Source organism: Chiloscyllium punctatum, chromosome 16, assembly GCF_047496795.1.
Source record: "Chiloscyllium punctatum isolate Juve2018m chromosome 16, sChiPun1.3, whole genome shotgun sequence".
NCBI lineage: Eukaryota > Metazoa > Chordata > Chondrichthyes > Orectolobiformes > Hemiscylliidae > Chiloscyllium > Chiloscyllium punctatum.
In genome coordinates this window covers 8,919,459-8,944,566 of record NC_092754.1, presented here as the reverse complement: position 1 = coordinate 8,944,566, position 25,108 = coordinate 8,919,459, and the positions used below count along the sequence as shown (strand labels likewise).

The window sequence follows — 25,108 nt, the reverse complement described above, 5'->3', positions numbered from 1 at the left end:
GGCCGAATAACCTGCTTCCTCACTGTAGGGATTCTGTGATCCTAAACCTCACTTAATGTGATGGGGATGGAGGAGCTTTATTGAAAACTGTGGAGGTTATAACTTCAGAGTGGCCTGAGAGACCAGGCATCTTGCAGCTCTGCAGAATTACAAGGAGCTAACAATTTTTTTTATATAAATCATGTCTGTGCTCTGAGGACATAATTCACATGTAACAGTGAATTGGCAACAAATTTATATGAAACCCAGCAAGTTGTTTAAAATCTGATCGAGTTGTGAGCCAGTGAACTAATGTCCATTTCAGGCAGCTTGTGACATCGGATAACCTGTGGCCACTCAATTCAGTTAAAGGCTTGTGATAAATGGAGTTCAAATTATTATGACTTTTCTTCTAAACTAGCAGCCTTATTTCGGATCTTACAACTATGTTTACACTGGGTTTCGTGTTGGGTAAGACTGTTTTAGCTTCATATCAGAGGGTCTGGATCAAATCAGGCTTGGAGGGCCAAAGGGCCTGTTCCTGTGCTGCAATGTTCTTTGTTCTTGTCCTTCAATAGATTATTGAGTCTCCAAACAAGTTTCACTCGATCCAATAATTGCCGCACATTGTTCTGGCCTGGCTCCTTCCCTTATTGTACCTACAGGGAGCAGGGTCAGTCCTTGCTGGGTGTGCACTTCTTGCCTGAGTTAAGTCTCCAGGTCTGCACTGTCATGTCAGGCAAGTCCCAGCAGTAGTGCTCTTACCTCTGAGCCAGAAGGATGTTGGCTAAGTTTCCAATTGAGAGACTTGACCACCATCAGACACAGGGGCAGAAATTAGGCCATTCGGTCCATCGGGTCTGCTCCACCATCGATCATGGCTGATAAGTTTCTCGACCCCATCCTCCTGCCTTCTTCCCACAGCCTTGATCCCCTTAACAAGAAACTATCCATCTGTGTCTTAAATATACTCAATGACCTGGCCTTCACAGTCTTCTGTGGCAGTGAATTCCGTAGATTCCCCACTCTCTGGCTGAGGACGTTTCTCCTTATCTCCGTTCCAGAGGGTCTTCCCTTTAAGGCTGTGCCCTCGGGTCCTAGTCTCTCCTACCAATGGAGACATCTTCCCAACATCCATTCTGTCCAGGCCATTCAGTATTCTGAAAGTTTCAATTAGATCTCTCCTCCAATCCCTCTAAACTCCATTGAGTATAAACACAAAATTGTGCTGCCACTCCAGTGCAGTGCAGAGGGAGCACTGCACCATGGGAGCTGCTATCCTTCAGGTGACACGTAAAACAAAGAAAATAGAAGCAGGAATAGGACATTCAGCCCTTCAAGCCTGTTCTCCCATTCAATCTGTTTATGGCTGGTCCTTTATCTCAAAGCCATATTCTCACTTCTTCCTCCCCACTACCCCCACCCCCACCACTCCTCTTGAGCCTTGAAATTCTAAACTCTTTTCTCTCTCTTGAATATATTATATTTGATGACTGCCCACACAGCCTTCTGTGGTAGAGAATTCCACAGGTTCACTACCACGTATGACCTTTCTTGGGCAGAGAGACCAAAACTGCATGCCATAGTCTAGCTATTTTCTCAACAAGATCCTGCATAAAACTGAGGCCTCTGTCTGTCTTCTATGGCAGTAAGTTAGAGTTAGACTGTGAGAGATCTCCTGGCACTATTTCCAAGAAGACTCAGGGAACTGCTCCTGCTGCCTCAGGTCAATAATATTCATCGTCGACCAACATTACAAAAACACTTCGGTGATAACCTCATTCGCAAGAGTTTGCTGTGTGTTTTAACTCATTCATGGGGTGTGGGCTTCACAGATTAGGTCAGCATTTTTTCCCCTATCCCTAATTGCCCTGGGGGCAGTAAAGAGTCAACCACAACCTGGGTCTGGAGTCACATGTAGGCCAGACCAGGTAAGGATGGCAGTTTCCTTCCCTAAAGGATGTTACTGAACTAGATGAGTTTTTCCCAACAATTGATTCATAGTCATCATTAGACTTCGAATTCCAGATTTTTATTGAAGTCAAATGCCACCATCTGCCATGGCAGGATTCAGACCCAGCTCCCTACAGCTGGGTCTCTGAATTAACAGTCCACGAGGCGATCACCTCCCCATTGGGATGGGTGTGAATTGGCAATGTTACAACAATGCCTACACTTCATTAATCCTTAATTAGTTGCAAGGGTGCCTTGAGGTATCTCGAGGGCATGAAAAGCTACAATATCAACACACGGTTTGCCCTCTTATAGTACAGAGGTAGCATCCTTAGCTCTGAACCAGGAGGCTAGGGAACAAGGCCCACCTGCTCCAGATGTGGAATAACAGCTCTGAGCAGGTTAAAGGAAAAAGAAACAAATGAAAGCTGTGTCTTTAGAAGTGGGGTAAATCTGCTGGGCATCATTACTGGCTGGGCAACTGCAGACTGACTAGTTTGGTAACACAGCACTGAAACGTTGAAGGGAGATGAATTCGGTCCATATACAGGAAAGATAAGAATGAGATTTGTAGCAATGGACACGAGGTTTAAAAAAGGGGATTAAGAGATTTAAGTCTAGTTATTGGCTATTTGCATAATGATTGATTCATTAGGTTAATCCGGAGACCAGCTATTAAAAGGCTTGGCTAAGCTTGCTTGTGTGTGTCACATACTGAAGTAATCATTTACTCTCTGAAATCCTTTTATCTGGTTTTCTTCAAAATCACATTAAATGGTCATATGGTAAAATGAAACAGGTTAACTGATTGGTCATGGGCTTTTCTGGTAAAGGATTTGACTTTTGGACAATTGCGGTATTGGGCATTGATGTCAAAGTGGTATATTTCCTAAAGGTCTGGGTGATCATTTTCTGGGTCTGAATTTTTATGTATGTATTCAGGCTTCCACACAAATCAGGAGCTATATTTTTGTACGTTATTTCAACCTGCTTCAGCTTCTAGGCTTTTTCTTCAGGGGGAGGTTTCTGCACTGGATTTGTACAGATGCAGATTAGTTGAAGGTCGGTTCAGGATGACAATGCTTAGCTTTTAATGATTACTCTTTGTGAGAGTTGACATCATGGCAATGTTTACTGAGCTGTAACTTATACTTTCCAGTGCCTCACTGCTGAATCTTAATCGAAACATTTGAAGATTGAGTTGTATTTACATACTGGGTTTGGAGATGGCAGAGGAGATTAGTGTTTCTCAGAGTAGAGCTGTTGCAAATGAGTTGTTTGGAAGTCAGTATGGAAGGAGCTTGTCGAGGCTGGGTCATTATACATATTCCATGCTGTGAGAGATTTTTAATCAGGAAAGACATCAAAGGCTCTGGGGAAAAAGGCAGGCAAGTGGAGTTGAGGGTTATCAGGTCAGCCATGATCTCACTGAATGTCAGAGCAGTCTTGATGGGTTGAATGGCTTGCGTCAATGCTCCTACATCTTCTGGTCCTCAAAAGACTTTAACTCTTTGGGAGCCTCTGTTCAAAGCAGGTCAAGTACAGTGCTCAGGCCTCAATCAGGACGTACATCTCTCCCATTTATTATTGATTTTTGTTAAGAGCTCGCTAGCATGTACAGGCACTCTCCATCCGTGCTTTGATGATGGTTTCTACCTCGTAGAAAGTCTTTGTCTTTATAGACTGGAATCCCTGTGGGCCTTATAATTTGAAGCAGTTGCCTGGGTCTGATCTTACTGCGCCAAACCCAATTCCTGCTGCACTCTGTTTAATGGGTTTGTTTCCGCGTGGCTGTGATACAGAATGCTTTTAGACTCGGCATCCACTGAGCTCCTGCAGGTGGTTAGGTGATCAAATAGTTGTCATAGCTACCACAAGGAGAGCTGTTTTTCTCTCTCCCCTCTGTTTGCCAATTACTCATCCATCCTGTTTGAAGCTGCGATGGGGAAGATGCAGCTAATCACCTCTGTCCAGACCCTGCGCTAATTGGGAACAGTGCCTCACCTCTGAGCTGTTCCAGTGCTGCTCTGAAAACAGTTAGACTGGGGCTGTTCAGATAGTTGGCACGTGTGTGTGTGGTGTGTGTACACGTGTCCGTGCGCAAGGAAGAGAGCTCTGAAATTCATTTGCAGTCATGTCTATGTTTTGCTGCTTTACAATGCCAGATAATCTGAAAACACAGATGTTAAAATGAATTCTCTCATAATTCTCGTAATGGCCTTCAAATTTTAAATAAAATGCATGGATTATTGCAGTAACTTTGAAAAAGTGGTGTCAATTCCTCAATCAAGGAACTCTGGATGTTGGAAATCAGAAACAGAAAAATGCTCAGCAGGTCTGGTAGGATCTGTGGAGAGAAATCAAGTTTAACGTTTCGCATCCAGTGACCCTTTAGAAGCATTGACTCTGATTTCTCTCTCCATAGATGCTGCCAGACCTACTGAGCTTTTCCAGCAATTTCTGTTTTGTTGTCAATTCCTCCCTCTCTTTTTACTCCCACCTGTCTTTTATATATCGGAAAACAAAGGCATAGTGTCTCTGACAACAATTGCCATCCTTTTCACCTTCAGTCTTCATCAAAGATTCTGAGATACCACAGTCTCTGGCTGGAATTCCGACATCATCAACAGAAACCCTACAGTGTATAAACAGGCCCTTTTGCCCAGGAAATCCACACCGACCCTCCGAAGAGTAACCCACCCAGACCCATTCCGCGACTCTATTATCCTATATTTACCCCTGACTAATCCACCTGACATGCACATCGTTTTGGACTGTGGGAGGAAACCAGAGCACCCAGAGGAAATCCACGCAGACACGTGGAGAATGTGCAAACTCCACACAGACACGTTGTCCAAGGCTGGAATTGAACACCAGGTCCCTGGTGCTGCAAGGCAGCAGTGCTAACCACTGTGCCACCGTGCCGTCCCATGCGACAGGAACAAAAGCCGGAGGGTAACCAACCCACTTTGCTGTTTTGTGCGAGGCCCAGCCACTTTTTCTAACCATCTCGCAGTAACTTAGTTACCCCAAGGGGCCACCTGTCTGTTTGAGAGGTGGGAGACTGCAGAGGGTAGTGGTAACTGCTGGACAGTATTCAGGGCACCATAGCTACCACATCACCCTCACACATTGGGGGATACCAGTTCCAAAGGGTTAATACTTGATGTCCTTTCCCAAGGATGGGCGATTTCAAGACTGGGGGCATTTTAGATTAGATTACTAGATTACTTACAGTGTGGAAACAGGCCCTTCAGCCCAACAAGTCCACGACCCGCCGAAGTGCAACCCACCCAGACCCATTCCCCTATATTTACTCTTTCAGCTAACACTACAGGTAATTTAGCATGGCCAATTCACTGACCTGTACATATTTGGACTGTGGGAGGAAACTGGAGCACCCGGAGGAAACCCACGCAGACACGGGGAGAATATGCAAACTCCACACATTCAGTCGCCTGAGGCGGGAATTGAACCTGGGTCTCTGGCGCTGTGAGGCAGCAGTGCTAAACACCATGCCGCATATTTGTAAGCTGAGAGGACGGAGATTTTAAAGAAAAGACATGAAGCAAATACTTTACACAGAGGATGGTACGCATATGGAATGAGCTTCCAGAGGAAGTGGTGGATATGGGTACAGTTACAACATTTGAAAGACATTTGGATGAGTACATGGATAGGAAGGGGTTGGAGGGATATGGGCCGGGAGCAGGCGGATGGGGCTACTTTAGTTTGGAATTATGTTCGGCGCGGACTGGTTGGACCAAAGAGTCTGTTTCCATGCTGTATGACTCTATGACTGTCCCAGTGAGAGTGGGAAGGAGTTAGTCGGTGGGGACAGGTAGTTCTGTTGCTACAAGGTGTCCATTGTTGCGGAAGTTTAGAAAAACGAGGGTGGACATCATGTAAACCTGTAAAAATTGAGCAGGACCAGACAAGGTAAGTGTAGGCAGCATGTCCCTGACTGACCGAGGAGCCACAGTCGAAGGTTATAGGGCAAACCATTTTGGACTGAGATGAGGAGAAATTTCTGTATGCTTTGCCTTCCAACAGGAAATAATACGAATGAAAAGTAGTACAAGTCAGAACAGTGACAGAATTATAGTGGCTTTAAAATGAGGACTGAATTCCAGCCAATTCCCTGATCCAATTATTGCTCCCATTCCACTTTCGAACCAATATCACCTGAAATGGCTCGGGCAGGATCCTGTTTGTTAAACAAGATTGAAAAGCACAGTGTGAACGAATACCATTTGGCCCATTGTATCTGCGCAAGCTGCTCAAATGAGCATCATTACTTAATACCATTATCCTGCCTCCCCCCCCCACATTATAACTACCCAAGGCAGTGTATTCCATACCCTAACTACTCGCTGAAAGTTTATTTCTTGCATCATATTTGCTTTGTTTGCACATCACTTTAAACATAATTTTTGACTCTGTATGTGTGTTGCTGTTGGGAATTTACCCATTATGAGTAAATTGCAGTTGAAGTCACATGAATTAATTTGCTGTTTTTATATCATTTGGTGTTGGTGTGGGAGAGGTGTAAAGTTAAAGTTGCCATCATCAGTAGCACCATAGGACAGCTCCCTCTTCAGAGAGAAAACGGAATTGATGAGGGCAGACCAGTGAATGTTGATCTCTATGGACTTCGTTAAGGCGTTTGACAAGGTTCCCCATGGGAGACTGATTAGCAAGATTAGATCATGTGGAATACAGGGAAAACTAGCCATTTGGAAACAGAACTGGCTTGAAGGTAGAAGACAGAGGGTGGTGATGGAGGGTTGTTTTTCAGACTGGAGGCCTGTGACCAGTGGAGTGCCACAAGGATTGGTGCTGGGTTCACTTCTTTTCATGATTTACATAAATGATTTGGATGTGAACATAAGAGGCACAGTTAGTAAGTTTACAGAAGACACCAAAATTGGAGATGTAGTAGACAATGAAGAAGGTTACGTCACATTACAACGGGTTCTTGATCAGATGGACCAATGGGCTGAGAAGTGGCAGATGGAGTTTAATTCAGATAAATGCGGGGTGCTGCATTTTGGAAAAGCATATCAGAGCAGGACTTCTTATACACTTAACGGTAAGGTACTAGGGAGTGTTGCTGAACAAAGAGACCTTGGAGTGAAGGTTCATACTTCCTTGAAAGTGGAGTCTCCGATAGATAGGATAGTGAAGAAGGCGTTTGGTATGCTTTCCTTTATTGTCAGAGTATTGAGTACAGGAGTTGGGAGGTCATGTTGAGGCTGTACAGGACATTGGTTCGGCCACTGTTGGAATATTGCGTGCAATTCTGGTCTCCTACCGCTTGGAAAGATGTTGTGAAACTTGGAAGGGTTCAGAAAAGATTCACAAGGACATTGCCAGGGTTGGAGGATTTGAGCTATAGGGAGAAGCTGAACAGGCTGGGGCTGTTTTCCCTGGAGTGGCAGAGGCTGAGGGGTGACCTTATAGAGGTTTATAATATCATGAGGGGCATGGATAGGGTAAATAGACAATGTCTTTTCCCTGGGTTGGGAGAGTCCAGAGCTAGAGGGCATAGGTTTAGGGTGAGAGGGGAAAGATTTAAAAGAGACCTAAGTGGCAACTTTTTCACGCAGAGGGTGGTGTGTGTATGGAATGCAGAGGAAGTGGTGGGGGCTGGTGCAATGACAGCATTTAAAAGGCATCTGGATGGGTATATTATTACAAAGGGTTGAGAGGGATATGGGCTCATGTGCTGGCAAATAGGACTCGATTAGGTTGGGATGTGTGGTCGGCATGCATGAGTTGGACGAAAGGGCCTGTTTCTGTGTTGTATGTCAGTCTTGTGGTGGGTTAACCTGAGGGTCACCACGCCTCAGAACAGGGGAGAGGTTGAGAAGGTGAGTTAACCTCAGCTGGTGCAGGATTTGAACTCTCACTATTGGCATCACTATGAACTGCAAACCAGCTGGCCAGCCAACTGACACCCCCCTCCCCCAAGGTGAGGTGTATCCACGATACCGATTGTGCATAATGCTAGCTATTCTCCAATCAAAACTGGTGCAAAATGTGAAAATTGAAGGGAAATATGAGGGCCTGTACTACTTTAGAAAATTGCAAAATATTGTACATGAATCGCTACTTTCAAATCAAGTGCTTCAACCAGTAAATTATTGCCATTATGTAGGAATGTCTACATGATACATTCACTGCCGTTTTGGAGAGTAATGGGGGGGGGGGGGGGGGTGAGTGTGGAGATCTCCTAGAAACCTACATAAGAATTTAAGCAATTTAGGCTCAGCTGCGCAAAGACACTCTGTTGAATTTACATGTAAAAATGAAGCCTGATTACATGAATGATGGAATCCATAATTTGATTCCTTCCCCATTGTGTAATGCTGAACTCAAAGGACACATTATAAAGGGGAGGATCAATATGATTTCCAGAGAGTTTGGATTGTATTCAACACTTAAACCATGTTCCATTTCTGTAGTCACTCCACAGTGGGGCACAGTTAATATATACATGTTTTAAGTGGCAACTGTTAATTTTCCACATTACCTCAATAAAGTGCAGCCTTATAGTTTTAAACAGAGTCTCAAGATGACTGCAAAGCATTATTTTCAATATCTTTGTGACAATTTGGTAATTGCAATGTGCGAACACATCAGTGATCATCCTATAAATGTCAAAATCTCCTCCTGATATTGACCTGCTTTGTGTCACGTGACCTCCCTCTATAATTGTTACACCAGTACAAATACTGATTAGCAATTCTGCCCAGAATTAAGGAGTTAAATATTCAAAAAACATTTTCAAAGCTTTTCAGTGTAGCGAGGGGTGAGAGCAGAAATCTGAAAGTAAATATTCCAGCAATATTTCAATTCTAACTGCATGTGGCACCTCAGCACACTAATACAAAATACAGGTTTATTCACCAGCGATTATTCACTGACAGAATTTGCTTGAATTTAATGTTCCCCAATTTCATTATGAAAAATGAACTGGCATCTCCAATATTTGATTTTATGGAAGACGATGAACTGAATCCAATTCAGATTTCTCAGGCAAAGTTCTGTGAACCAGGCATTGAGGTATTCTCAATCAGAGTGTGATGTGGAAAAGTTACTCTGTAAACAGGCTTCTCCCCCACTTGGAGGTGAGTCATGGTCACCGTCTGAAAGTAGGAATGCAATGCGTCCAACAGAAAGTGCATGAAACAGGGAAGGGAGAAGGTCCCGTTGTTGGGTGAGCTGAGAGTATTGGGTTTCCAGTTAATCAGCAACATGAGTTGGACTTAACGAAGCATTCCAAGTTTGAATATCGCATGTGTTTTTCTTTTAAAACCTCCTCTCTTGTCAAGCTGTCCTGAGCCCAAATGCTTACTTGTCAACCCTTGAATCAGATTTACTTGCACACATTTCATGAGACATCTGGCCTCCCAAAAGACTGCTGCTGAGCCTCTGAGCTCACAAGCTGCTTCCCCACATTTGGTAGCGCTGTGTGCAAATCCATTATTGCATTGGGTTTCCCTGCTGGGGAAGCCTTTGGCGATGGGATTAAGAGAGTTCATGACTAGTTTTCTGAGGAGTCTCAATCCCACATAGATAGTGACTGTGCCCTGTCTTTTTGTTTAAATGAAATGAGAGAACTTTGTGTTTCTCTCGAGTTTGCATTCAGGGCTCCATCAGAAATCTGACTTTGACTCTCCAGCATCCTCACTTTCTCCTACTTTCAGAAATCTGGAGTCTTATTTCCCAGCTGACAATTCTCTTGTCGCACAGAATGTTGAAGGAAACCCTTGAGAGAGAAATCTTTCTGTTCTTCAACTTAGCTATAGGAACTCAAGGTAAGAACTGGGAGAAGGAATTGGCCATTTGGCCCCTCTAGCCTGCTGCACCATTCAGTACAATCATGGCTGATCTCATCACAGCCTCAGCTCCATTTCTAGTTCATTTCCCAATAACTTTTTAGCCTCTCATTAATTAAAAATCTGTCCATCTCCTCCTTAAATGTACTTAATATCCCAGCATCCACCCCCCTCTGGGAGAGTGTATTCCACAGATTTGCAACCCTTGAGAGAAGTAATTTCTCATCATCTCTGTTTTAAATTTGCTATCCCTTATCCTAAAGCAAAGACTTCTCATTCTAGATCACCCCTCATGAGGAAACGTCCTTTCTACGTCGAATTTGTCGATCCCCTTTCGCACCTTATACCCCAATTTTCTTTCTTCTCACCTTTAAACTCTAACAAGTATAGGCCTAAACTGCTCAATCTCTCCTCATAAAACAAGCTTTGCATCTCTCCCCTTGGGATACAGGTTCATAGCTCCTTGAAACTGGACTCCCAGGTAGACAGAATAGTGAAGAAAGCATTTGGTACACTTGCCTTTATTGGTCAATGCATTGAGAATAGGAGTTGGGAGGTCATGTTGCAACTGTTCAGGACATTGGTTAGACCACTTTTGGAATACTGCATGCAGTTTTAGTCTCCCTGCTACAGGAAGGATTTTGTTAAAATTGAAAGTGTTCAGAAGAGATTCTCAAGCATGTTGCTAGGGTTGGAGGGTTTGAGCTGTAGGGAGAGGCTGAACAGCCTGGGGCTGTTTTCCCTGGAGCGTCGGAGGCTGAGGGGTGACCTTATAGAGATTTGTAAAATTATGAGGGGCATGGCTAGAGTGAGTAGCTGAGGTCTTTTTCCCTAAGATAGGGGAGTCCAAAACTAGAGGGCATAGGTTAAAGCTAAGAGAGGAAAGATATGAGAGAGACCTAAGGGGTAACGTTTTCACACAGATTGGTGTGTTTATGGAATGAGCTGCCAGGGAAAGTGATTGAGGCTGGTATAATTGCAACATTTAAAAGGCATCTGGATGGGTATGTGATTTGGAAGGGTTGAGAGGAATGTAGGCCAAGTGCTGGCAAATAGGACCAGATTAATTTAGGATATCTGATCAGCATGGACAAGTTGGACCAAATGGATCTGTATCCATGCTGTACGACTCTGTGACTGTAATTAATCTCTGAATAGTCTCCAGTGCAACTACATCTTTTAATATGGAAAGATAAAAATAAGCAGAGAAAGTAGGCTTTGCTTTGGGAACTGGATGACATCTGTTGGCCTTAGTCTAAATCCCCCTGCTCCGTCGCCCTGGTTTACCTGAAGTCTATACTTGATCATTTCCTGGTTTACCTGAAGTCTATACTTGATCATTTCCTGGTTTACCTGAAGTCTATACTTGATCATTTCCTGTGACAAGCTGGTGTATCTCATGCTGTACTTCGTGAATGAAAACCAAGTATTTAAAATGGGACGTGTTCCTCTGGAAATAATGGAGCAATATTAAAATGATAAAAGTGTGAAAAATGATTAGAACAGATAAAAACATGTCTAATTCAACCTTTAGATGTTCATTAATGGTTTCTGCTTTGAACCTCATTTCTTCCCGGTGTCTTCAAGATGCAAGCGTATCCGTGAGCCCACTTCTGCATGACCTAATTTTTGTTTTGTTCATTCGTGGGATGGAAGTGTCACTAGGGAGGCATTTATTGCCCATCCCTAACTGCCCAGGGGGCAGTTAAGAGTCAACCAGATTGCTATGGGTCTGGAGTCACATGTAGGCCAGACTGGGTAAAGATGGCAGTTTCCCTTCACTGAAGGACATTACTGAACCAGATGGCATTTTTCTGACAATTAGCAATGTATTTGTGGTCATTAGTAGACCCTCGATTCCAGGTTCTTTAATGAATTCACATTTGACCCTCAGCCATGGTGGGATTTGAACCGGAGCCCTCCGGACATTAGCTGAGCTTCCGGATTAACAATCCAGCAATAATGCCACTTAATAAACTATTGTAAGCCGTCTTACAGTTACGCAATAAACACAGCCCATATGATGCCATAGCCCAAGCTGCTCTTGGGTGGAATTCCTGAAGAAGTGGTTTGTATACTTGATGCCAATTCATTCCGCATGAGCAAAACAAGTTATTGCAAAGCCATAATGACCAGGCATTGATGTCAGGCTTTGAGGGGTGAACGTATCAGCTTAAGCTGTCATATCTGAGGTTTCAACCAAGTGGATAAAAATCTGCTTTCAGAAGGGAGAAAACGCAGTGAAAATGCACTGGATTGGTTTCAAATCCAATGTTCTGTATTTTAACTTGTTAATGTAATTGCGCTAAAATGTCTCGTATGAGCACCATCTATTCTGCAAGTGAAAATCGAGAGGGTGCACCCTCCACTGTCTCATCACTTACCTGTGGTCTCAGTACATACAGGATAAACGATACTCGGCCCTTCTTGTCTGTGATAACTCTCTCAAAGGGTTACTGTGGTGCTGCTAGGAGAATTCTTTTTGATTTCTTTTCATCTCTCCAAGTATTTGTTCATCTCTCGCTAAAAGAAATTGCAGATTCCAGATTTATTGTTGATCTGCACTTCCAGCATCCAAACTCCTAAACATTTCTTCCAATGTTTAAAAGTAGCCTGATTAAAATAGCAAGGGCAGAGTTTTGCATTTATCTACAATATAAGAACTGCAAGGCATCAAAATTAGTAAGGACTCCTTCACATGGGTAAGAGAGCTATTATTTTAAGGCCATCAGCTGGCTCTGTGAATTTAAGTTCTATCTTCACCAACTCCACGTTGCACCTTGGAGTGTGTAAGGGGTTAACTTGTACTGTAATGTGATTTTCACCTTGTAAGTTAAATTGAGCTCTTTGGTTTTGAAACCTTAGTTTGCCCTGGGGATTGCAATTTGAAGAGGTTAATGTCTTCAACTTAATTAAATTACGCTGAACAAACCTTGTGATGTGGGTTTCAGTAACAACAGCAAAATATGATTCTTGTCATTTGTCCCTGGGTTCCTCCCCCTCTGTGTGTGGATTGGTTAAACTAGTGGATTTGATGGCTACACAATGAAAGATTCACAATCCTCTGCTTATGCCCAACTGTGGATGCTTTTGCAATGGAGTCTGCTCACGCATTTATGGTCTAGCTTGTATTATTAGCACAAAATTACTGTTGTAAATAAAGCATGCTTATGTATTATAATAATAACATGTGCGTTTATCTTTGCTCTGAAGCATTGACATAGTGAGTGGGAGCTCTAATATCTGAGTTGGTAGTGACCTCGCCTGAGTTAACGAGGTCATGAGTTTGCATCTCAGTCCAACACAAAAACCAAAAATCATGGAATGCGGTTTTGCCAAACAGTTGGATGAGGCGTTCAGCTGCTCTCTTTGTTGGATGTCAAGGAAGGGAGTGGGGGATGGTGTCAGTAGTTTCCCCTGAGCTTCCTGACAAATAGTCATCTATCAAACGGTGTTCATGAATGAATCTGTAAGTGAGTCCCTTGAGGTGAGCTGTGATTTCACTATGACCTCCATGGTCAAGCTGTTGATGCTCCACTTGGAGGTCCAAGCCTACACGTACTGGAGCCTACTACTCCGTTAGCCTCCCCATCATGGCCAGTGTAACAAGGAATAGTCTTCAATTGTAACCAGAAGGTCTGTCCCAGACTTGTATCGAGAGCTGAAAAACCCACACTACAACCAATCAGGGAACAAGTGAACTGGTCTTTTAACTCGTTGTCATTGTTGAGACTGTGTGAGAGAAGATTCCAAAGTATTCCTTTAGTCATCCAGAGGTTATGAGAGGGCTCTGTATGTGCAAATGTTTCTTTTATTTTCAAAACTTGAGTAATGTTCTTAAGGGTTGAAGAAAATTGATCTGCAGAAGCAGAATTAAAGATTCAACTTCTTTCCTCCATACTCTCTCCTCTGTTGCAGCTTCTCTGCCGAAATTCCTTTGGCTGTGGTACTCTCAAGATGTGAAGGTGCTGGGTTGGTCAGCATCAAAAAGCACCTGACACTGCGTTATAATCCCTTTGGGGATTATAATAGTGTTTATTTGAAAACACTAGCTTTCGAAGTGTTGCTTCTTCATCAGTGCCTAGTGAATAGTGGGTAAAAACAAGGACTGCAAATGCTGGAAACCAGAGTCTAGATTAGAGTGGTGCTGGAAAAGCACAGCAGGTCAGGCAGCATCCGAGGAACAGGAAAATTGACGTTTCGAAACGTCAATCTTCCTGCTTTTAGACTAGATTAGATTACTTACAGTGTGGAAACAGGCCCTTCGGCCCAACATGTCCACACTGACCCGCCGAAGTGCAACCCACCCATACCCCTACATCTACCCCTTACCTAACACTACGGGCAATTTAGCATGGCCAATTCACCTGACCTGCACATCTTTGGAGTGTGGGAGGAAACCGGAGCACCCGGAGGAAACCCACGCAGACACGGGGAGAATGTGCAAACTCCACACAGAGAGTCGCCTGAGGCGGGAATTGAACCCAGGTCTCTGGCGCTGTGAGGCAGCAGTGCTAACCACTGTGTCACCGTGCCGCCCATCTGCTTCTCGGATATTGCCTGACCTGCTATGCTGAGTGAATAGTATCTGACAAAGGAGCAGCACTCTGAAAGCTAGTGTTTTCAAATAAACCTGTTGAATTCCCAGGAAGAATCCTTGCTGCTATAGCATGGGAATACTGTTGTACAGAGCATGCTAAATGGTTATCACTGCACACCAAGCTTATTGCAACCTTCCCAGATTATCACTCAACATGCAAGAGCTACATTAGGAAGGAGTTTAGAAACAGCCATGCCCCATCACTGTTAGCTGTTCTAGTTTGGAGCAGGAAGACAGAGACGGGTGAATATTCAGCGTCAGTTCACACAAGATGCAAAATTTCCTGTGTCTGGTCTGGCTCCAATAGCAAGGTGTGAGCACTCTCACCTGTACGCGCGTGCGCACACATACACATGCACAGACTGAGATGCGTGCACACATACACACATGTGCACCGACTGAGACACACCCACAAGTACACCAACAGAGAGAGAGACAGAGACACAGACACACACACACACACACACACACACACATGCACGTGTGCATCCGACTGACACACAAGCATGTACAGACTGCATGCCTGGTGTTCAGGAGGTAAAGTAGGGTGATGAGCAGTTAGATAAAGCATTGGGTCACAGTTTGGGGGAAAATCAAAGCCAGTTTGACTGACAGGGAGGAGAAGGCAGCAAAGAACACATAGGTATGTACTATCAGCAAGACTGAGAGAGTGAACCTATGATTCACTCTGTAAAGCATGATAATGATGTGGAAATGCCGGTTGTTGGACTGGGGTGGACAAAGTCAGAAGTCATGTGGCACCAGGTGATAGTCCAACGGGTTTATTTAAAATCACAAGCTTTTGGAGCTCTGTTCCTTCATCAGGTGAAGTTGAGTAGTTGGTGTGTGGAATGAACTGCTAGAGGAAGTGTTGGATATAGGTACAGTTATGATGTTTAGAAGACATTTGGATAAGTATGTGAATGGGTGTGGTTTGGCTGGATGTGGGCTAAATGTAGGCAAGTGAGACTAGTTTGGTTTGGGAACATGGTTGGCATGGAGTATTTGGACCGAAGGGTCTGTTTCCATGCTATAAGAATCTATGACTCTTTAACTGAGACATGCACACACAGGTATGCACACACAGGTGCATTCATGCACACATTGGCCATGGCTCAGTTGGCAGTGTCCTCGTCTCTAATCCAGTACCTGTGGGTTTGAGCCTCAGCCCCAGGACGTCAGCTTAAATTCTAGTTGTGATGGAATGCTGCTGTGTTTTACAAGCTGTTAGAACGAGCCCTGGTCTAACCCCTCAGGGACACGTTAAACACCCTGAAGCACAATTGCTTGACTGGGGTGATCTCCCTAATGTGCTGGAAAGTATTTATCCCAATAATTCACATCCTGAAATCATTTGGTCATTGTAGCTATGTGTGGGAGCTTGCTGTGTACAAATTGGTTGCTGCATTACAACAGTGAATACACTGGATGTAGGTTTGCTCGCTGAGCTGGAAGGTTCAGTTTCAGACATTTCATCACCACACGAGGTAACATCATCAATGAACCTCCAGATGAAGCACGGCCTGCTCTTTATTATATGTTTCCTTGGGTTGGAGATGTCATTTCCTGTGGTGATGTCATTTCCTGTTCTTTTTCTCAAGGGGTGGTAAATGGGATCTAAGTCAATGTGTTTGTTGATATAGTTCTGGTTGGAATGCCAAGCTTCTAGAAATTCTCATGCATATCTCTGTTTGGCTTGTTCTAGGATGGATGTACTATCCCAGTCAAAGTGGTGTCCTTCCTCATCTGTATGTGAGGATACTAGTGAGAGAGGGTCATGTGGCTAGTGAATACACACTTACTTAATTGTCTAATATTGTACGGTGTCATCTAACAGAGAGTTTTTGTAGATATTTGTAGGCAGCAGTCATTTAAAAAAAACTGTTGGCTGGGGTGAAAAATAGAACCTTAATACCAAAATAATAGCCAACAGGGAACAGTAAGAGGGGTGTAGAAGCAGAATAATCTTTCCATTCACATTCTATGGCCAGGGAATGCTCCAAGACAACTCTGATCATGTAAGCATCACCCCCCCACCCCCACCCCCCGCCAATATTAGGGAGCAAAGCAGAACTGTGGAAAAGACATATCTGGAGGCTTTTGTAGTGATTATTACAGTGATAGCCACAGATATCTGATAATAATCAATCCAGGCACAATGCTTTTAAACATTAGCACCATTTCCAAATGGATTGGAGATAATTCACTGGCTTCCCCCAGCATGTTGATCAAATTGATTTTCAGGATGAACATAAAAACTGAATGAAGGATGATAAGGAGCTCAATAAATTAATACCTGAAAAGCTGCAAACTGTTCTGTTCAGTAGCTTAGAGATCTTTTGATTCTATTTGTGATTTTTTTTTAAATCACGAAAGCCTGCAGCATGATAACCTGATCGCAGTGTGTGCAGGGCATTCAACTTTCCATGTTACAGTTACTGAGCTCTGCCCTGTCCATATCTCCTAACCCTCGGATATTGTTCCTATCCAAATTATCATCCAGTGCCCTTTTGAATGTCTCAGTTGAACCTACCTCCACCCCCATTTCCAGGCAGTGCATTCTGTACCGTAACTACTCCCTGTGTGTCAACATTTCTCACATCACCCTCGCTGATTTTGCACATCATTTTAGGTCAATGCCCTCTCGTTTTTGTTCCTTTTACAAGCAGGAACAGTTTCTCTCTATCTAGCCCACTCAGGAGTTTGGAAACCTCCATTAGATCCCCGCTCAGCTGCGTTCTCTCCAAGGAGAACAGTCCCAACTTCTTCAATCTGTCCTGAAGTTTCTTATCCCTGGAACCATTCTTGTAAAGTGTTTTTGCAATCTCTCCAGTGTGTTCACATCCTTCCTATAATGTGGTGTCCATTGCGACACGCAGTAGTCCAGCTGAGGTCAAACAAGTATTGTAACCTCGTCAGATCCTTTTGCACCTCTCCTTGTCTCAACCTTATTTTTTTTTAATGGAGGTGGGGAGAATGTATTGGAGAGCCTGGTTGGTTGTCTCAGTGGTTTGATAGATGGTAGTGGCCTCAGAGATATTTGTAGACCTCAAAATGTACATTGAGCTGTACTGAAGGGTCAGCCATTCTCACCACCTCGTCAACAATGTGTGAGGGTTGGCAGGGGAATTGCTTGTGTAGAACCCATGTTGTCATGGCAATGAACTTGACTCTCTTCATTTTGACCTAAATTCTTGTCTGTACTCTTGCAGGAGTATCGAAGGAGGGTGATGAAGACTTTCTGGAGGATCTGTCTGACATGAGCGGAGAGGGCGATGAGGATGATGATGTATTATCTTCTGAAAGTGAATTAGAAGGTACGTATTATTTCCAATCGACCTGTTCAGAAATGTTATTACACACCTCTGGTACAGATGGGACTAGAATCCCAGCCTCCCCATTTCGGGGTAGGGATACTACCTCTGCACCATAGAGGGCCTGACTCGAGTTGAGTCCAGTTCCAGTTTAGCTTCTCTGCTCATGTATTCTGTGACGATAAAGGCAAGTATTCCTTGTGCCTTCTTGACCATTCTATCTGTCCAGCTCCCTTCGGGGATCAGTAGACAAGGCCCCATTGTTACTCTGCAGCCAACCATTTATTGTGCATTTCCTTGCCCTGTTAGTCTTCCCCAAATGTATTACCTCATGGTTTGAATACATTGCATGGTGTCAGTAGTAGCTAGTGACCTCCTGGACAGTGAACATCTCCAAGGAAAATATATTTTGAACAGTTCCAAAATGAAAAAAAAAATGCCCTTTTGACAGAATTGATGTGCAGAGAGGGTTGAATGAGTTTCTATTTCTTACTTTTACATAGGCACTCTCAAAATGGTCTCTGTTTTTTTCTCTCTCTCTCACACACCTCCTCACTCTCTCTATCTCTCAATCACCCACACACATTCTCTCTCTCTGTGTCTCTCACCCACTCCCCCTCTCTCTCTCAAACACATTCATTCTCGTGCACTAATTTGCACACATTAACACTTCCTCTGTTTCTCTTTGTCTGTCACCCTCACTTGCAGCGCACGCATTCACTCTGGCTCACTCACTGTCACACTCATAGGCGTGAGCGCACACACACCTAGACAGATACACACACATTTTCTCTCTCTCACACATGCACATACTCTCACATTCTCATTTTCTCACAATTCCACAAGCTGCTGTGGTAAGATTTGAACCTGTCTCTCCAGAATATAAATCTTGCCCTCTGAGTGCCTGGTCGCTACTCCCACCTCCCCACTAAATCACTTGCAGCATTGCGTTGTGAAGTTACGCTGCCCTCCGTTACAGTGGAGATGTGATGTTAGCGGTAACAGTAAGGTCAGCACACTCCCTGAGGATCAGCTGTCTCACTCTGTTGATGGTTTAGCCTGAAGGTCACCAAGCCTTGAGTGAGGGGTGTGGTTGCGAAGGAGAATCCTTTACAGTGACCTCAGCCGGTACAGGAATTGAACCCATGCTGTTGGCATCACTCGGTGTTACGAACCAGCCAGCCATCCAGCCAGCCAAGCTAGCTGATGTCCAAAGTTAGCTGTAAACGTTAGCACCAGAATGGTGAGCCCATTGATCCTGAAATGAGGTAGGTCCCCCAATCAGGTTATCAAAGCACACTGTTTTTTGGGGGTCAGAAGGAGGGAGGGGCTTGCATTTCCTCTGGTGTAACTCCAGCTTGAAACAGTTTCACAGTGTCCTGTGACTGGCAGCAGTGATGCCCAGCACCTCATGGAGTGACAGATCTGTTTGAAATGACTGAGCTCTGCGACTACGCCTGGCCTCTTGTGAGCGAGTGCCTTTAATTGGGAAGCCAATAATGTGGCAGCTCACTTTAAAGCAGGAATCTAGTTTTAAGCTGAACATCAATAGAAATAATAGCTTGGGAGAAAAAAATGATATGGTAAAGTCGTTAAGAGAGCTTTGCCCTAAGCTAATCCATGGGAAATGTTCCACTAGAATTGTCGCTGAAGAAAGAGCAAAATTATCGACCTAATAAATTATGGTGACTGCTTTGGACTTTTCCTTGAAATGTAACCAGTTTCCTTTAGCAGGGCTATCACTGTGATGATAAGCACCCGGTTTGCCAATTTTGCAGCAATGATATCTTATTGATGGTTTTATCATGGGCAAGTTGTCATTTAGCTGCTGTTTGACCTGGACTGACACAGTCTTCAGTCAGAGGATCTTGGTGAACTGAGCTCAGCGTTTCCCAGCTGCTGATTAACATGGTGCCTCACCCAGTAATTAATCTGGCTGATTCATTAAATGCTTCAGATTCAGTAGTGCTGCTGACGAATTGCCAATTACATGTTGTGACCTATCTGGTCCCATCAAATGTGTGCCAGTGCAGGTTCAATAGGAAGACAATTACCAACTAAATGCTGTAGTAGAGCTTTGTACTGCTGCAGAATTAAATGTGAGGCGAAATGGTGGCAGATTGTGACAGAGGATGGACAAAGAGATCACGGCAGTAGCTAAGTGAAAGTACTCATCAATCACTGAGGCACAGAAACCATCAAGTAGTAGACTTGAGTTGGTGGATTCCAAATTTTGGGCAATTCAGCCCAATGTTCCACACTCCTCCTAAGGAGGGAGAATTCAGCTGGTTTTCCTGTTTTTGATCTCCATCTCGGTAATCCACAGCTGGGGAAGCTTGGTGTGTGGATAATGAGGCAGAGGTGGAATCTAGCTTAAAGGTATAATCACCACAGTTGGTCTGAGGTAATGGGGGATTCCTTATAAGGTCTGGACAATCCGAAACCTTTTGTAACCTCTGTTGTGTGATGGGCCAAAAAAGAATTGGAATTCTTTCTGAATTGACAGCACTAGATACTAACCTAGTGTTTTATTCAGTGGTGGAGGTGGTGACCTGGTAGCTTTATCACTGGACTGTTAATCCAGGGACCCAGGTAACGTTCTGGAGACCTGGGTTCAAATCCCGCCATGGCAGATGGTGGAATTTGAATTCAGTCAAAAAAAACTCCAGAATTAAGGTTAACAATGATGATTATGAGTCCATTATCATTTGTTGGAAAGACCATCTGGGTCACTAATGTCCTTTAGGGAAGAAATCTGCTCTCTTTACCTTGTCTGGCCTACATGTGACTCCAGGCACATCAATGTGGTTGACACTTAATTGCCCTCTGGGCACTTAAGGGTGGGCAATAAATGCCCACCCTCATCCTGTGAATCAATAAAGGAAAAAATAAGTATTGGTCAATATGGAATCCTACATTAAAATTGGAGGGACTGGGCTTCAATATTGAACCTATGAGTAGGATCAGGAAAGGATCATTTGGTCCCTTGAAACTGTTCTGCCATTTAATAAGATCTGATTGGAACCTCAAACCTACATTCCTGCCCTTAGCCCCATAACGTTTCACTTCCCCTTTGCTTACCAAGAATCCATCCACCTTATACAAAGATATTCAAAGTCTCTGCTTCCATTGCCTTTTGAAGAGGACACTAACCACCCTGAGAGAGTAGACTTTTTTTTTGACAAAGCCTTTAACTAGGAAGGTGAAGGTCATTTTATAAAGAGGGCATCAGTATTTTCATCCTCCTCTATCTCTGTGCGAGCTATGGAATTTATATCTGGCTTGTGTGAAGTTGCATTAGTCCATGTGATCCTATAACTTTTTAATGACCTGTTTTCACATCGAATTTTGATGCAGATGATTCTCCACAAACCAGTAGCAAAGCTCCAAATACGTTGTCACAGGCTGACCTGAAGGCCCTCACAGAAGGAGAGGAAGATATTGTTAAAGATTTGGAGTTCTCTGATGAAGACTGAAGAGAGAGATGCGTGTGAATCCTGGCTGTGGTGGAAGTTCTACACTTGGCTTTATTGTCCCGCTGTCTTGTTGGTAGCTATTGTTCGGATAAGCTGCCCTGTCTTAAAAGGAGCATAGGACCCAATGTGCAAGGAATTCATTTATGTCAAACTTGAACAATCATCGACAGACGGAGTGGTGAAAATGATCATCTACCCAAATTATCTTCAACCTTACAAGAGTTACATCAATAACAACCCAGTACACAAATTGACCAAGTTTGTAGCCACTGGAATTGTAATCCAGATGGTTACCACTGGATCAGGAACATGGACCCATAGGAAGTTTGATGACAAGACTGTGGCATGTTGGGTAAAATCTGGACATATGGTCCTGATCCATAATTTCCAATCTTCTATCTGTAGTTTTATTTCAGCATTGTCAAACTACATCTTGTGCTTTCTTACTCTTGTCGTTTCCCAGCAGGTGTTTTATTTTGAAATAAAAGCATTGATGAGGCTGTTTTGTATCAATTTAAAGAAATTTGAGTCATTATTTCTAGAGTGGTCTATGAGGACTTGTAATGAGTACCTCCCTGCCTGAGAGTGTAATCCATGATTATATAGCAGTAGAACTCATGCAGTTGAGGTAAACAGACCAGCAGTTGGTTTTACGTTAAGTTTCAGTGTGCCTCTGTGTGGAGGGAGGGAGGGAATGTACAGGGGTTTTCAGCACCTTGTTGCCCTCCAGACACCCCAGCTGAAAGCTGCCTGGTATTGGTGCTCAGTGAGGGCAGCTCTGAGCTGTGACTTGGGGCCTTGCCTGTCCAAGCTCCCAGTCTAGGCTCAGCCACAAAGGTTACCTGCTGGAATGTGACTCGGGTGCAGAGGGACTCTGTCAAACCTGGCCCCAGCTGGGAGATAGAAAATGATGGAGGTTGGGAGGAAACAGAAACATGGGAAATAGGAGTAGGAGTAGGCCATTCGGCCCTTCGAGCCTGCTCCACCATTCAATCTGATCATGGCTGATCATCCAATTCAATTCCCTGGTCCCACTTCCTCCCCATACCCTTTGATCCCTTTCAGCCCCAAGAACTATATCTTAGTCCTTTTTGAAAACATTTGGTGTTTTGGCCTGTACTGCTTTCTGTGGCAGACAGTTCCACAGGCTTCACCTCTCTCTGGGTGAAGAAATGTCTCCTCATCTCAACCCTGAATGACCTACCCTGTATCCTTAGACTGTGACCCCTGCTTCTGGACTCTCCAGTCAATCAAGATCATCCTTCCTGCATTTACCCTGCCAGGGCGGCATGGTGGCTCAGTGGTTAGCACTGCTGCCTCACAGCACCAGAGTCCCAGGTTCGATTCCAGCCTCGGGTGACTGTCTGTATGGAGATTGCACATTTTCCCCGTATCTGCGTGGGCTTCTCCAGGTGCTCCGGTTTCCTCCCACAGTCCAAAGATGTGCAGGTTAGGTGAATTGGCCATGCTAAATTGCCCACAGTGTTAGGTGCATTAGTCAGAGGGAAATGGATCTGAGTAGGTTACTCTTCGGAGGGTCGGTGTGGACTGATTGGGCCAAAGGGCCTGTTTCCACACTGTAGGGAATCTAATCTAATCTTGTCCTGTTGGAATTTTATAGGTTTCTATGAGATCCCCACTCATTCTTCTAAATCACTGTGCCTTCCTCCTTTGAATGTTTTCATTTTCTCATCAGCTGAGGATTAAAGAGGCCATCGTTGTGAAATCAGAAATCAGTCGTAATTATGTTAAAGAGAAAGTGAATTTATTTCTCCTGTCTGGAGGAAGAGGGCCTAACCTTAAAATTACAGCCTCACCAATCAGGCATGAAGTCACAAAGCCCGTTCCGCAGACGTTCGAAGACTGGAGGACATGTGGAGCTCTCTCCCACAAAAAGCAATGAGTGCTCAGGATCAGGTGAGACAGTAGGTTTTTGGGAGTTAAATGTGTTGAGACAATGGCAGATAAATAAGGTTGAGGTACAAATCAACCACTTTCCAACTAAGTAGTGGGACAGGCTGAAGAGACTGAATAATCTCCCCCCGTTGTAAATTCAAAAATGGTCATCTGACTTGGAATATTGACTGAGTATGTCTTGAGGTGGCCAAATTATATTTGATACTGGATTAGTGGTGCTGGAAGAGCACAGCAGTTCAGGCAGCATCCAACGAGCAGCGAAATCGACGTTTCAGGCAAAAGCCCTTCATCAGGAATAAGCTTTTGCCCGAAACGTCGATTTCGCTGCTCGTTGGATGCTGCCTGAACTGCTGTGCTCTTCCAGCACCACTAATCCAGTATTTGGTTTTCAGCATCTGCAGTCACTGTTTTTACCTTTTAAATTATATTTGATGCCCACTTTAACCATGTCAGGATGTTAATTCAGTTACTTCATCCTGCTGGGGCCAAGAACTGCTGAAGTATTTCAGTAACGTGTGGAGGACTGACAGTGGGGTAATCGCACTGCCCTTCAGTGGACACGGTCCTGGGAGCGACCGGGTCTTCATACCGAGTGACAATAGGAACTCCACAGTCAAAATACAACAATTCACCGGGACTGAAATGCACTGGTAATTAATGCAAGCTTGATGTTTTTTAGACAAAATAATGACTATTCACCAACCAGCAGATAGAATCATAGAATTGCTACTGTGTGGAAGCAGGCCATTTAGTCCGTTGAGTCCAAACCGACCCTTCAGAAGAGCAGGCCAGCCAGACCCAATCCCCTACACTATGACTGCAACCCTGCATTTCCCATGGCTAATCCACCTAGCCTGCACATCCCTGGATACTAATTTGTTATGAAGGGCTTTTGCCCAAAACGTCGATTTTCCTGCTCCTCGGATGCTGCCTGACCTGCTGTGCTTTTCCAGCACCACTCTAATCTCTAATAATTTGGTATGGCTTATCCACCCCCTAACCTAATCTGGGTGGGATGCTCTTTGGAGGGTTGGTGCAGATTTGATGGGCTGAATGGCCTCTTTTTGCACTGTCAGGCTTCAATGATTCTAGAGGGGTAATACCTTTGAGATTATACTGTTGTTTTCCCTCTTGGGATCTATGTTTTGCAGATCTATAAAGAACAAGAATATAAATTACTTGATGCGTAAACTATTAGTAAACAAAAGAGCGCAAGTTTCTATTAGCTAAGAATACGTTTAAGGCTAGAAACCAGGTCTGCTCCAAAGGGGCTAAATATTTGGAATGAGTAACTGGGTCAGTTAAAGAAAGAGCTTGCCTATGAAGCAGGCAAATTTCCTGAGCTGTTGCTTTTGATGCTATGGAGTTGTGTCGGATTCCCTTCTGTGGCTAAAAGAGCCTGGCTTCAGATTTCCTTTCTCCTTATGGAAATGGCTTTTGCCTCCAGGGGTCCCACAGAGACTGCAGTTTCCGGGCTCGGAGTTGAGTTGTACTAACTGAGCAAACCTGGCACCGCGGCTCATTGAATCGACGCGGTTGAGAGAGTGCCAGGATTTGTTCGCTTATCTGTTGAATTCTAAACTTCGAAAAGTTGGTCGCTAAGTGAGGTGGTGATTTCAGTGGTAATTTCTCCTTGACTGACCCTTCCATCTTTGCCTGCACACTCAATAAAGATGGGCGTTCATTTGGGAGGTAAAGGATTTGCATTATGGTAGTGTGCACACCGACGTACACAAAAATACGCACGTTCTCCTACTCACTCACACAGGTACACACGCTCTGAGAAGCAGGTAAAAACATTGTCTGAGAAGCAGGCCAAGTCATTGAGTGCATTGAAAACAGAGATAGGTAGGTTCTTGATTAGTGAGGGGGTCGAGAGTTACAGGGAGAAGGCAGGAGAATGGGGTTGAGAAACATATCAATCATAATTGAATAACAGAGGAGATGTGATGGGCAGGATGGTCTAATTTTGCTCCTATATCGTGTCTTAAGTGCACACTATCTCTCACTCAGGAGAAAGTGAGG

At 44.1% G+C, this 25,108-nt stretch overlaps 1 protein-coding gene across 1 annotated transcript in view; it reads left to right on the top strand.

The window, feature by feature from the left end:
- The window catches only part of noc2l (NOC2-like nucleolar associated transcriptional repressor), a 214,593-nt gene extending 192,914 nt beyond the window's left edge, over window positions 1-21,679 (top strand). The window contains exons 18-19 of the mRNA XM_072586177.1: window positions 17,589-17,693; window positions 21,048-21,679. Coding sequence (XP_072442278.1) covers window positions 17,589-17,693; window positions 21,048-21,166 — 224 coding nt within the window. The 3' untranslated portion in view covers window positions 21,167-21,679. The remainder of the gene's footprint in view (window positions 1-17,588; window positions 17,694-21,047) is intronic.
- Window positions 21,680-25,108: the final 3,429 nt, after the last annotated feature.